Source organism: Notechis scutatus, chromosome 4 (genome assembly GCF_049901735.1).
Source record: "Notechis scutatus isolate UNSWTSFEM ecotype Mainland chromosome 4, rNotScu1.2, whole genome shotgun sequence".
Lineage (NCBI taxonomy): Eukaryota > Metazoa > Chordata > Lepidosauria > Squamata > Elapidae > Notechis > Notechis scutatus.
Window position 1 is genome coordinate 133,104,683 of NC_142012.1, and position 15,596 is coordinate 133,120,278.

The window sequence follows — 15,596 nt, forward strand, 5'->3', positions numbered from 1 at the left end:
AATTATTAGGTTTTAATACCCACACCCACACCCTGAGTTGATACAACTTCTTAAATGAAATGCTTGTAGGACAATCTTGAGATAGAATAGTACAAAGAAATGGTCTAACATGTTCAGAATAACAGTTACCCATTAACTTCAAAGATGTAGAATCTGAATCTAGACCTCACTAGCCAAAGTCCTATATTGTAACTATAGGGTACCTGAAAGTTGCCTGGAAAAGGCAATCTTCCTTTATCAGGTATTCATTCATTTTCTTACTTTTTTTGTTTACCCTAAAAAAAAGAAGAATGCTAATTGAGAATGACACAGCTCAGACTAGCTATTTTAAGAAAGTGCATTGAAATTAGTTTCTGGAGGAAAGGAATGTTTTATCAGAAACAACTAGCATACAAAATATTTTTTTATAAAATTGTATAGAGACCAACATTTCTTTAAGCCTGAATTATATTCTGCCATCAGAAGACAGCAGCATAGCAAAATAAGTATCTTTCAGAATTTTGACTGATGTTGTCTCCTCCTAATAAGGGGGTTGAAAATGTTTCTGTAAATGGTTTTCCTATTGTTAAGCAGGAAGTCAAAAGAGAAAGAACAGGAAAAAAGCAATAAAAAGTGTGTTTGCTGCTTGAAAAGAAATGCCAGCTCCTGCTTACTTAAGGCAATGTTTGTGCTTCTACCAATCAGAATCAAAGAAAGGACAAATTTCTCCATAGTTTGCTGATTCCACCATTGAAAGGAAATATGCCCTTCAGCAAATCAACATTTTTGATTGGCTCTGAGGAGTCCAACTTTCACTGTTGGAGCATATATTCAAGTTTCAGGCAACATTTTGCTTGATTAGCTTCTTGAAGGCCTGTAAGATGGAGCATCATGTTAGATTGTATTAAAAAAATAAGCATGAATGTCTTCTGACCTTTGTATTCATGGCTAAAATACTTATATTTCTGAAAATGAACTAATTTTCTTTGAATTTATTTGAAGGATGAGTGAAATGCCCATAAATAATACCAAGTAATTAACAAAAAACTATGTAGCTTTTTTCTTTAATGTTTAGAATGATGCAGTGGCATAAATGTAATCAGGTAAACCTTACAAATCCAGTGTTGACAAGCAGAATTGTTTCTTCTACTCTAACATGACAGTGGCTGACAATTTAATACTAAAATAGATGCATTAAGAACATTATGGCACTTGGTATAATGAAAGGTTTAGATAAATAATTCAAGATGTATTTAAAAAAATCACATTGAAATATTAACTAAAAATGTTGAAACAGATTTCCTCTCCAGAAATACTTTTTATACTAACAAATTCTTAAACAACTTTGCCACATTTCAATTAGGTCAAGGCTTCATTAAAAATACCATGTTTCCAATGTGTACACATGACTCCAATACTTTCAAGTTTTAGTATCATGAAATTAGGTAAAATTAAAATAGCTTTATTTATTGATTTTAATACATGAACAGCATGTGCCATGAATCTTGTTTATGCAGAGTGGGGAAATCCAGTTTTAAATGCAATCTCTAGAATGGTTCATGCATTGTTGTATGCAAATTTTGCATTTAGTGTATTTCTTCCAAATGATTATCTACAACAGGTCTCTCACACACATGCATGCACGCACGCAGGCATACACATACACATTTCTGTCCACAGAAAGCAAACCAATTATTGAAAGCTAAAACCGATGGCAGAAAAAGACCCAGTAGTGCACTGAGTCTGCCCTTTGAGTGTTTTGTTTGTTTGTCTGGGTTCGCTTTCTTTTTAATATTTTAACTGTTATTTTTTATTTTATTATTTTTATTCTATTTTTAAAATTTTTGTCAGATGATAAACATGTATTTAGCCCAAGCATGTTTAAACATAGTTACTAATGATTGACCCATTATCTCTGCTGGAGGTTGATTCCAAGCTTCCATTACTCTTTCTGTGAAGTAACACTTTCTAACATTACTTCTGAACTTTTCTCCTGTTAGTCTGAGGTTATGCCCTATATTCTTGATGTTTGCTTTAGTACAGGAAGTCCTCAACTTAAAACAGTTCTTAGTTACAACTGTTCAAAGTTATAACGGCACTGAAAAATGTGACTTAAGACTATTGTTCGCTCATGATCATTGCAGCATCCCCACAGTCACGTGATCAGAATTCAGATGCTTGGCAACGGACTCATATTTATGACAGTTGCTGTGTCCTGGGATATATGATCAACTTTTGTGAACTTCTAACAAGCAAAGTTTATGGGGAAGTCAAATTCATTTGACAACCATGTTACTAACTGCGATTCACTTAACAATTGTGGTAACAAAGGTTGTAAAAGGGGAAAAAACTCATTTAGCATCTGTCTCACTTAGCAACAAAAATTTTGGGCTCAATTTAAGTTGTAAGTTGAAGATTACCTGTATTGAAAAAATTTACTTCTAGAACAACCTTAATATTTTTAAAGGTTTCAATCATGTTCCCACTTTCCCTTCTGTCTTCCAGGCTGTACATATTCCGTTCGTCCAATCTCTCCTGATATGTTACCTGTCTCTGGACTCACCCAATCTTATCAAAATCTTTTTTTAAGTGAAGTAAACAGCACGAACACTTTAAAGGGCTACACCAGATTTCCTTTAATTTATTTCATTCAGTCTTTTCCATATATATATTGTGTTGCTTAATATAAGAAATAACAGAGTCTGGAACCAAGTATTTCACACTTTGTCCTTTGCGCAAGGCACACCTTATGCTCGTAGCACTGATTTCATTTAGAACCCATTCTTTTACTAAATGGATATTATGCTGGCAATTATTTAAAAACTCTAAGTTAGTGATGTACTGGGAAGGATCATGGCCAGCACGACTAACACAGACCAATCCAAACCTTTCCACTATTTCTATAATATGTTCTGTTTTCCAGAGGTTAGGTGTTTGAAATGTCTTCAAAACATCAGCTCCACAGAGAAGTTTTAGTTCTGGATCAACTGCAAAAATAATGAGAGTATATTGTGACAAATATTAATTTTATTGTCTGTTTTCTTTGTTGACATGCAGTCTTTGTTTAAGAATAAACAAATATTAAAACTCAATCCACCAATCTTTTTACTCTCCAAAAACCAAATGGCTACAAAGACCTTCTTAATTTTTCCTATTTCAAGTTTCAAATGAGAATTTTATACCTCCAAACCTCTTTTCCTCACATAAAATATGCATTCTCAATGGATCTTCATCAGTGCTGGTCAAATAATATATATGAAGAACAATCTAATGACATTTCCCATTTATTGGACACAATTTTACATATATACAGAATTACTTAGTAGCAGAATAGCTACTTTAATTAGTAGAGGTAATTTAATTAGAGGGTATTCACTAATGAAGAGGTGTCATGTCATTACATTGACACTCTCCCTTCTCCAAGTAGGCCTTAGATGCACATCAGTAGGTCATTTCACAAACAATCAAGGACATAAAGTTAGGAAAAGGTACTAAAGTACATTGCTTTTCCTACACCCAACTTTCCACATATTCATCCCAAGTTAAGGTTTAGGAGCAGCAACCAAATCTTAGTTGTACTGTACTTTGTATTCTAATGTTTTCCTTTAAAAAAAAAACAGTAGACATAAAGCTTAAGGTACTCTTTTCATGAATTCTTTACATTCAATACCGTACTCTTATTCTGCTCACTATATCTTACATCTCAGGCACTTTCTTTTAATGTTCTTTCTTTTTAATGCTCTTCCTTTCATTTTCTAATATTTCCTCAACTTCCTGACCCTGATCTGTTACTAAGTAGAAAGGTGTTTTCTTTGAAACTGCTCTCTAACTGCCTTTCCTAATGGTTCTTTATTACCCTGATAGCTCTCATATTTGAACTGAGCTATCCAAACGTCTATGCAATTTTCCATCCCCTCTGATAAAACTGTTTATTCCTCACAGCTACGTTAATGTGCTTTCCTTCTATCCTTCAACTGAGAGGAAAATATGTTGATGATCAAGGTACTTCTGTGGGAGCAGAAGTACCTTGACCATGCCTTAGCAATGTGGCAGTGCTGCTGCTTTTACATAGTTTATTGTGTGTGAGGGGAGGATGGTTCAAGGCAGCAAGGAGGAGGGTTCAAAGTGGCTCCCTGTTATTCATGGCCTGACATCATTTACTTTTAGGAAAACTAATTGACAGGCAAAGGTGGCTCTGTGCTCTTCCTGCTCCTTCTTTCTCTGTTCTTCTTGTATTGTAACAGCAAATCAGCTATTTATCTTTTATCTTATTTTTGACAGATCAATTTTTCTTTCCTTCCTTCCTTCCTTCCTTCCTTCCTTCCCTCCCTCCCTCCTTACTTCCTTCCCTCCTTCCTTCCTTCTCTGCCTGCCATTGGTATACTGGAATTCCCCTTTCCTTTACTGCCATTGGAATATTGATCCTTCATGAATTCTTTACATTCAATACCATAACTTATTCTGCTCACTATATCTTACATCTCAGGCAGTTTCTTTTAACGTTTATATGCTCTTCTTTTCACTTTCTCATATTTCAGAAACCTGAAACCAGAAAGCTTGTTATTACTGTGATACAAATAGTCTATTTTTGAAAACTGCTGCACTAAAGAGCCCACTAAGCTATTTCCTTTTCATCCCAGCACTAGTGTTGAACTTTTGTGTCTCTAGCTTGCCTTGACTTCTCCCAGCCTGCCTCTCTTAACTTTGTTTTCCAGAACTGTCCTGATCTGTTTCCCAGTTTTCCAAAACTATCTGAATACATTTTTTTCAGGGTCACTGATACCCATAGGAATGACAAGCTATCCTTCTTTATCAACAATACCCAGACCTGTCTCTGGATGATACATAATGTCCACAACTTTAACTATCAGATAATCTCACCATGCAGTCTACACACCTTTCACGAAACACTTTATCAGTGTTTCTAATTATTAAATAGCTCACAAGCAAAAATTATTCACTTTCTGTGAAATATCATCAGTATGGTGGTATTTGGATTCATGATCCAAGTATGGGATCACTCTTATGAAAAAATTCTTATATCAAAATGTCATTCTTTCCTACAACCCCTTTTCTTTAGTACCAATGCAACTATAATCTGGGAATGGAATCACATCCTATATAATCTTGTCTACATTCATTTGTTTTTCCAGCTTACCTATCAAGGTTTCTTACTTCTTACTTGACAGACAAGAGCAAACAGCACTGAATAGAAACCTAGCTTATGTGTAATAAAGGCAGGTAGTAATATATTTCACACTTTTTGCTTGACACAGTTCAGTAAATTGTAAAACAGTCCCTGCAGGACTGGCTTTGTACTTTTCAATAAGTTAGCATATGCTTTGTTTTTTCCTTTAGGAATTGTCATAAATGTTTGTTGTTTTGCTATTCTTTTACAATTTAGAATTTGCAGTCCTGGCTTCTTCACACAGATACTAAATTCATTTGATATTCACTTCTGGAGGCAATAAATCAGTATCTTCACCCTCTTCCTGTTTCCCCTCCTTATCAAGATACTGAAGTGATGAAAAGTTCTGGTGTTTCTTTTCTTATCCAACTTCTTTTTGTTTTATTATAAGAATATATGACTTTCAGGATCAGACCCTTGGTCCATCTAAGTCTATATTCAGATTTCGAAGTGGCCAACAAAGTCCACTAGTCCCCCAGCAGATGGCCTTCAGAGGCCATTAGACTGCTATCAAGACTAATAGCCATTGATCCCCATGGCTTTCATGAACTAATCTAACCATTGTTTCTGGTAGACAGCACCAGATACCTTGGGTAGTGAATTTCAAATTTTAACTACATGTTGTTTCACAAAATTATTTCTTTTTTGTCTGTCCCAATTATTCCAGGATCCACTTTCATTGGTTTTATTTTGGGAAGAGGAAAACAGCTTTTCCTTATCTACTTTATTTGCACTATGCATAATTTTGTATGTCTTAATCATGTTCCCTCTCATTTGCCCAAATGTTGCAACCTTTCCTCATAGGGAAGCTACTCCTTCATTATCTTAGCTGCCCTTCTCTGAATTTTCTATAGCTCTACTAAGCCATTTTTGAAGTGTGGCAACTAGAGCTATACCCAGTATGCCAAATATATATTCAATACTTATTTATATAAGGGCATTATGGTATTGACATCTCTTATTTTTTACAGTGGATGCCCAAAGCTGTTAAGCTTAGAAAAATATTTGATGGGGGGCATTAAAGTAGTTAGTTAACTTTTTATTTCATAAGACTGTCATTTTTATTGCTATATCTGCTATACCATTTTGTCTGAAGAATGAGATAAAGGTGATTTATATAAAATGAATATTGAGTTAAGCTCCTATTTTCTGGAAAGTTTGCTTGAAGTTTTTTGTCTTGCAAGAGGTCACTAGTCCACTTAGGCCATAATGCATCATGGCTTCTCTAGAACCCTTTTGCAATATTCATTGGCTAACCTTTTATATGGAAATGCCAGAATCTAATCCTTCAGAATTATAAACTTAATTGCATGCAGGATGTTTTCACAAAACAACATTATTAGAAAGGCTCCTTAGAACTTGCATGTTATATTAGCCTAAGGTATCCTGTAGTTATGGATTTTTAATTGCAATTGCAATGAATTCATTGGGACTAAACGTATTAGTTGGGTTTGGTTTATATTTTGAAAATGTACTAATATCTCTTTTTTTAAAAAAGAAGGAAAAATCCAAAACCAGCAAGGGGAGATTAGGAAGCACCACACGCATAAATAAGGATATATACTAAAGTCTGTATGGCAGGTTTTTCCTGAGTAAACAAAACAAAGAACTTTGAGAGGTGACATTAAATGAAGTGATGGAGAAAATATGTATTTCCTGACAGTCACAGAATAAAACTTGTGAGAAAAATAGAGATCTCTTTAAAAAAAAAATCAGATATTGATATGTAGCCAAAACTGAACCACTAAAGGCTTTTCAAAAAAGGCTGACAAAAGAATCAACTTCAATAGGAAGAAAAGTGAGCATATAATATCCTTCGATTTTTGAGAGCTACTGTTAAATAACGATCTTGCACTTTCACAACAGCTTTTGCTGAAGTCAAGCGCCTATAATAATACTCCAGCTCTTGAGCCTTTGTTTTTGTGCACTTTTGACTGGCGTTACCAGAATCAATACTGATAGTGCAAAAGTTATTATAACACTCCCTAAGACTTTTTCAGAAGGTTAGCCAGGTTAGACAATGGAGATATTACCAACAGCACTAAAGAAACAACTAGAGTTAACACCTAACAAGATCTTACTAAAAGGTAGAGTTCTTAGACCAAGGAAACAACACATGTTATTTGGCTGAGTTGAAATTAAAACAGGAATCCATCCTAAAGAAATAACTATGTACATAATGTTAAATTAATGACCCTAATTAGTCTACAATAGACTAATTGAAGAACTACAATAATAATTCAAAGAAAAAGAAATGTAAAACAATAAAAATCCTTAAAAATGCCTGGGTAGGGGTTTTTTTTCTTTGTGAAGGCAAACTGCAAATAAATGAAATATTCTGAAGCTAAGTGAAACTAAGAATGTAGAAATAATATTTTCTCAATAGGCTCAGAAATTAACTTTGAAGACTGTATCATATCTAGGGAAGTTTTACAACACCCCAATTCCAACTTTTCCAGCTAGCAAAATGCATTGTTGGGTAGAACTCTGCATAATCTGATCAATGCTGAAAGATTCTACCAATATTTTTCAAATATGTCTGATACCCAACAATTACTTTACCTGTACATACAATCTCCAGCTTTTAAAGAAGACAATCTAAATGCAAGCTACTGAATTGGTAAAAGTAAGGATAGACAAACCATATAGACATTTTAAACAAGTTGGGCTTCTCCTACATTTTTAGGTTTGGCTCCTGTTACTTTTTTATTTTCTTTTATTTAATATAGAAGAGCATAATTCTCTTCTACTGAATAGGTTTACTGAATATGTGTTCTGATCCAAGCCTCGTTCTAAGCAAACAATAACCAAACAGAATAAAAGCAAAACCTTTTTAATGCTTCTCTGTGAATTCCGTTCATTGCTATTAAAATGCTATTAAAACTAATTGTCCCAGATAAGAACAAGCCTTGCCAAAGTTGTGCAAGGCTGCCAAAACACTAGATTAAATTGCAAGGAAACATTCAAAACCAAAAGTTTCCAAATGCAAACCAGGATAGTCCGAATTTCCACAAGACTTGAAGTGCAAGAACTTATTTGCTTCCTGCAAAGAATCCCACTTTTGAGGGCTGGCTTTTATCCCTTAAGGGAGGGACCATCACCTTGCAGCCTTACTCTCGAGTTGCTTGTGCTGCTGCAGCTTCTTTCCTTCGAACAGCCCTGAGCGCATGCGCACTGGGCACAGGCTCTTTGGGGTCCTCTTCATCACTGTTGCCAGCCTCCATAAGCTCTGAAGGCAGCACTCTACTCTCTGACAGTCCTGGACCCATCCCTGCATCACACGAAGGCCCCTCATCTGAGTCTTCGCTCTCCACACCTGCTGCCGGTGAACCACAACACTATGTTTCAAAAACCGAAAGATGGAGTGTTTTCCTTAGCCAGATGAATTCAGACCTTCAATTTTTATTCCGAAGAAATCAGGTTATTCTTAGAACCTAAGCTAAGAGCAGCTTTTTTTTTCAAGGAAAATTAAAGAATACCTGAAGTTATACTTTATAATTTGGTCAAAAATTGTCAAAAGACCCATTCTCTGCCTTTGAAGGCATTCTAGGACAGACATTGTGTGACTTGAACATTAGCTTTCATTTGTCACTATCTTGATTTTATGATTATTCGACTGATCTCTTACATTGTATTTTTGCCTCTAGTGCAAAATATAATTTGGTTATTACAATGTTTATTTAGCCTTCAAATTGATGCAGTTATAACCTTCTAATTATCTGGCTTAGTCTTCAAGGACTATTATATATTCTTTATTCTATTTCATTGGTTTTCTATTGTGAACCATGAAAAAGAAGAAAAAGGTGACTGTACTATACACTAGGACTATATTCTGTGACCTACAACACAATTATATTAAACAAACCTGTAACTGATGATCTGATTGATGGGTCAGCTTCTTCTTCTTTGGACCAAGTATTTTCTCTATACAGTTTTCTGATATTGTGTGTTTTAAGTAGCTCTTTGTAATGATGCCTGTACAAAATAAAGGTGTCGGTATAAGGTAATTGTGTCGGTATCTCAGGGATACATTTTGTAATTATCTTCTATTGGCACTTTCTAAAATTCAATCGGCTTGTTGCCAACTTCAGGTCAGAGTTTAATGACAGGGTTGGATAATTTGCCAGATTAATTTTGTTCATTGCAAGATGTGTGCAAACAGTACTTCACACTCTTGTTCAATTGGAATATCCATTGACCATTTGTTATTTATATAATCTCCTCAGCGATAGATGACAAAAAATAGCATTTTGTTGGATCATTTCTTAACAAAATAAATAAAATCATGTTTATATATTACTTAAAATGCTGCAATGAAATCACCTAAAACCATTAAATAATTGTTAACAGATGCTTACAATTTAAACCAAGTGCCAACTATCTGTCAGTTCATATTAAACTTTGTGCGGAATTTTGACACTGTACCCAAAAAGTGCAAGAGAAGTTCACAAATTCTAAGAGTTGCCCTAAATGCCTGACTTCCCAAAATGCAACGACTAAAAAAATGATATTTCTGTTCCCATCTATTCTGGGAAGAATAAGGATCTGGAGTGCAATAGGAAAACTATTTGTCCCTCTAATGATTTCAACATTTTGTAACATTACTGTGTTTTAATGTATTTAATTTCTAACACAACTTGCACAACTTGCTACCCTAGTGATTATTCACAATTTTTTTTTAAAAAAATAGAGTATCACAAGGAGTACATTAAAATTAACAGTAACTTGGGTACTAAAATATGTTAATAATGAAAAACCTGGAAAAAGCGATGCAGCTGTTTCTTACTTTTTAAAACATGTAGAGAGAATGGAAAACAAATATATGATGAAACAAAAGCTTCCATTGAAGACTTTCAAAGGCCTTCATTTGAACCCATTCTATTCTAGAATTTACAAGATTCTTGGTAGGAGCTCCTGCTCTCTCTTTTTTACCGTATATGACTAATTGCAACTAACATTAAACATTTTTAATTTCTGAGTTTCATGCAGTGTAATCAAGAGAAAGACTGAAGTCAAGACAAAAGCAGGAAGACTGAAGACAAAACCAAATGAGATGGATTCTTAAATAACCACTCCTGTTCCAATCATGGTCTCTAATAAGCTAGCTTATTACCTGAAAGAGTGTCTGGAGGTTCTAAGGTGACAAACAAAGGCCTGGTTTTCCAAAGATTGCATTTCATTGAGAATAGAATCCAGCCAATGATCATATCAATCCTCTTTCTTTGCCCTATTTCCCCATCAACAACCATGCTGTGGGGTGAATTGGAATGAGAGTGATTGGCCCAAGGACACCCAGTCAGTTTTTAATTCCATGAAGAAAGGCTACATATGTTATTGTCACTGACATAGAAAGAGTGCAACATTGAAGAATTTGAAATCTTATAATCCATGATATTTGCTAGGCACAATTTAGACTTACAACCTGAATCTAAAATTTCATTACTGTGTAAGAGATTGAACAGTGGGAACTTCAATCAAAAATAACATTAAATTCAATATTAAATTCCCTTTGAATATTACTCCCACATTGGTATAAGATGTTTTTATCACTGATATATTACCCCTTTGCTCCTCTGTTTACATTTAATACATATGGCAAAACATGTTTTGAATACTTTGCATAGCCCTATTGCTTAGTCTGTCTAACTTGATATCATGAATGGATGAGAAATCTAGTATCACCTGTTTAAAAAAATACTATGCAATTTGAGATTTGAAGAATGTAAAACATCATTTCTGGAATAATGGCTAATTAATCTGGGAAAATATGCTTTTATATCTTGAATAACTTCATATATAAAATGTAAATTGATGTACAATTTAATCTTATTTCAAAACCATTTTGTTATTACATGGAATTGCACTGCACCTAAAAAATGAATTCTATGCACATTATTTACTATATTCTCTTAGTGTATTTTGTACCATTTCTTTTATTTTTTTGACATTGATTTTAATTTTGTTAATCAGCTATTTTTATTGTTCAGTTGAGTTGTTTTTTTTTTTGGACAGGAATATTATGAAATTACTAATACCTATTTTTTTTTTTTTTTTTTTTTTCTTTTCCCCCTAACCCCCCCCCCCCCCCCCCCCCCCCCCCCCCTCTAAAAAGGTGTGTAGTAGGTCAAAACTTTTCAAAGGCCTTGTATTAAACGACTTCCCTTGTGCTGACTGCAGTATGATAGACGGCAGTAGATTTCCTGCGTGAAAATCAAGTCATTTTTCCCCAAGCAAACATATGTTATGGTTCTAGGAAAAAAATAACAAGGCTTGCAAGCCAAGTAACTAGAAAAATACTTGTTATCAGAGTATAAGTTATATATAATTGACATACACAGTTTCTTATAGAAATTTAGAATGAAAAATTCTGAGAATATACAGAATCCTGCATTTTCAGTAATCAAAGGAATTCCAGTGCAATCTTCTGTTTTGGGACCTGGATATGGTAGCAACTCAGTACTGTACCTAAGCTTTTTTTTTTTTTTTTTGTATCAAGGGAAATGTCCTTATAGTCAGCCCTGAAAGTAATAAGAATTAAAAAAAAAATGAAAAGTAAATGTCTGATTGGAAGAAGAGGGATTGTTAAATAAAAGTTATTAGTCTACCTTATCCTTCTCTTCTATATATTAAAGGACTCTACTTACAACTGTTTTATTCTATAAAACAAAATAAAGTTTGCTACCTTCTTTGCTTGAGGATTATATCTTTTTACTAAAATATTTGATTAAATCCCACTATCAGTAGCAGACACTATCAATATTACCTTAGTACTATGAGAGTCTCAGTCCATTGAGTTTGCTCACTCTCCCAAGGATCCACCCTGATCCATTCGGATGTTTCAACTGCAAGACGAACCATTGCGACCCGATGCTTTGCTGCTACCAATCCTTGCTTCCAATAGTTGTCACTAACTGGTGAAATTATACCTTCTGTTACATGGTACTTTCCTGGATAGAGAAAAAAATATAAATGATCCAATGTTTATACTGTTTCTTGTAACAGATAAATTCTTTAATATGTGAACAATAAAAATGATTGTTTCTTCTTTTCTGCAATTAAACTATTGAAAATAAATATTTATTTCCGCTAGACAGACAGACAGGCGTGTGTGTGTGTGTGTGTGTGTGTGTGTGTGTGTGTGTGTGTGACAAATAATAAAAATCTGGCACCTTAATAAACTTTAACCGCAGTTCACCACAAAAACACTCTTATCCAACAAGCGTTTGGGAGAAAAGGCAGGTCTTAAGTGATTTATGGAAGGCTAGAATAGTAGGGGACTGCCAACCTTCAGGAAGAAGGGTGTTCCATTGGGTATGGACTGCCATGGAAAAGGCATGATCCTCTGATACTCAAATAGGCAATATTTAAGGAAGGGACTAGGAACACACTTACCCTATCTAATCTGTTAGGACAGGAAGGTGTCCTTAGAAGGATCTTGCCATAACCTGTCCCTTTACTAAAAAGAAGACTTTACTAAAAAGAAGTCTGCAAATGCAAACATTTTTCATCTATAATATATAGGATTAGAATAACTGAAGATTGGGTTAATGATTAATTCAAATATGTACTAGAATTATACGGACAACTTCAAGATAGCATATCTAATGTATGCTTTATCTGATAACTATTTGCTTCTTGGTATAATGCAAGTTAAAATCTTGTACTTCTAAAGTAACAGCGCCATGTGCTTTAAAATGTTTTCTGCAAATCTTCGTAATAGTGTTAGCCAGTGAAAAAAAGTGATTATCACAGATTTTTAGACCATATGTGAATAGCTACAGGGGACTAATTTAATTAATATTATGTGCTGCCATCTCTCTCTATTAGTGGCAATGTTAATTAAAAGGTAAAGTCAAGAATCTCCAGGAATGTTTTGGAATATAATTAATTAATGTCTACTTCAAGGCAAATGATAAAGTTCATAATTCAGATGAATAAAAGTCAGTGGTGTTTAATGACACCTTTTTTGTTATAAACTATAAAATTGGATAAACAGCAAAATATATAGGAAAATGAAACTCTTTGAAATAATATTCCTGTTTCCCCAAATTAAGCTGAAGTTACATTTCAAGTTAGATTTATCTCTAAAGTCATGGAAGAAAAGTGGGCTTAAATCTAATATTTATTTTATGCCTTAGTTTTATCTAAGTTTTATCTTAGTTTTGTCTGCCTTAGTTTTATCTAAGGAATAAAATAAATATTAGATTTAAGCCCACTTTTCTTCCATGACTTTAAACAGCAGATCCTCCTACCAATGTAGAAACAATGTGATATTGTTTGAGTCAGAGTGATTTCCCCAAACTTATTTATAGAGTTATTTTTTGACATTTATAGAAATGAACCATCCCTCCTTGAATCATTAAAGTATCTGCAGCTTTTGAGATGTTCACATATCAACTTGGAAAGCTGACCTTGTCCGTCTCACTTTGCTTTTGCTCCTTTGTTCCTCTTGTCACATTTAACACACATGGCAAAACATGTTTGGATTGCTTTGCATGCTCCTATTACTTAACATTAGTCTATCCAACTTGGTACTATGAATGGATGAGAAATCTACCACTACCCATTAAGAAAAATATTTTTAGAGAAAATACTATGCAACTTGAGTCTTTAAGGAGGCAAAACCTATTCCTGAACTTATTTACTTACATATTTATATGCTGTCTTCCCATCAAGTCACTGAAGTTGTACTTTATTTTAAAATAAAGTAATGCTCATTTAATGACTCACTCATTCAGTGACCATTGGGTCCCTGAAAAAGTAATGGTTATGACCATTGGGTCACTGAAAAAGTAATGGTTATGACTGGATCTTGTAGAAAGTCAATGGGTAAGCTGGCAGGAGATTGGAAGTCACATGACATCCTTGTTTAATGACCCATTTGATGTTCACTTAATAATGGCAATTCAGATCGCCATGTCATTAAGCAGTACATTTTCATGGTTTTTGAACTTACGACTGTTTTGCTTAACAACCAAGTTATTGGTCCAATTATCATTGTTAGTTGAGAACTACCAGTACTGAACACATTTTTCTCATCTTAATTAAATTCTATTCAGGAATGCATGGTGCCAACTCACTCGCCTGGTTTTCTATTTTGCTATCTTCCATTTGGACACAGAGATCCTAAATTAACTATACAAGAAAAAAAAAGGCTATCCAGCAGTTTTCTCAAAGGGCTGATATTCTTTGAGTATTGATAGCATGGGCTTCCTGACCTGTTTAATTTATGGCTGCATTGGTAGCTATACAGGTACATAGCAAAAAGAAAAGTAAAAACATTGTTAAATAAACTATCCTGGTTCAGGGGGAAAACCAAATATAGTAATGGGACAAAAGTTGCAATAGTAATAAGGAGATAATTAAGCAATTATTACAAATAATACCAGATCTTTTGCATAAAAGACCAAGAAGGATTTACAACGTGAAGGAATGGGCAATGCAAATTTCATTTCTAGAGTCTCATTGAGTTCAAAGATAATACTTAAGAAAGTGAGTTCCAGTCTGCAGCATAAATGTATATTTGCTACTCATCTTGTGAAGCAATTTGAGGTAGCCAAGCAATAACAAAACCTATAACAAAAAAATGATAACACATGAAACAGAAATAAAGGAAACAATGACATTTAAGGGTAAACCCATCAGAACAAAATTACACAGCTCATCAGTTCAACCTCCTCCAAATCCCCATGACATTTTTCCTAGTCAAATAGTGTTTCAAAGAGCATGTGCTACAACACAGAAGACACGCTTCCTGAGTCCCACTAGATGACACTCTTCAAGCAACAGGACCAGCAAAACGCATCTAATGATATTGTTAGAAACAATTGGAATGATGCAGTCCCTCAAATATCATAGCCATTTTGGAATGGTTTTACTGGTGACAACCAGCATTTGAATTGCACCTCAAAAGTTATTATGAACCAATACTGCTAATGTAACAAAAGTGTAATATGGATATATTGAGGAATGCCCATAATTTCTCACATTATTGCATTTTATACTAGTTGCAAATTCTGGATGTTCTTCAACGGTAGTCCTATGTATAGCATATAACAATAATATACTCATAAGCATGAGTGTCCTTATGCAATGCCTCTCAATACAGGAAGGGGTGAAATTGGTGTACTATACATTGGTATACTTTATAAAGTTTTCAAAAGACCTTCAACAGCTGCTGAAAATTCATGATTCCCCAGTTTGCATGCCAGTTCTATCTGAAGTTATGTGATCCAGAACTAAAGATGGAAAATGATTGGATCCAGAAGACCTAAAACTTAAAGCTGCTCAGTTTTTTTGGGTTGATCTGAGCTCAATTATTCCCTATGAAGACCTCAGTTTTCAGACACCGAGACAGGACCTCCACAACATTACTTAGTCAGCTAAAGAAAGAGAAGTATAGCTGGCTGTTATTAACACACATAATTTC

At 34.2% G+C, this 15,596-nt stretch overlaps 1 protein-coding gene across 12 annotated transcripts in view; it reads right to left on the bottom strand.

Annotated features, from left to right (window-relative positions):
- Positions 1-2,590: 2,590 nt before the first annotated feature.
- Positions 2,591-15,596, bottom strand: part of NMNAT3 (nicotinamide nucleotide adenylyltransferase 3) — a 34,568-nt gene continuing 21,562 nt past the window's right edge. For 10 of the 12 annotated variants that reach the window (XM_087964997.1, XM_026664027.2, XM_087964995.1 and 7 more), the window contains 3 exons: positions 11,931-12,114; positions 9,033-9,142; positions 2,591-2,966 (listed from right to left, as the gene is read on the bottom strand). In XM_087964997.1, the coding sequence (XP_087821123.1) occupies positions 2,626-2,966; positions 9,033-9,142; positions 11,931-12,114 (635 nt within the window). In that variant the 3' untranslated portion in view covers positions 2,591-2,625. Of the gene's footprint in view, positions 2,967-8,037; positions 8,487-9,032; positions 9,143-11,930; positions 12,115-15,596 lie in introns of those variants that run through there. The other 2 variants (XM_087965003.1, XM_087965002.1) reach the window with 2 other exon arrangements.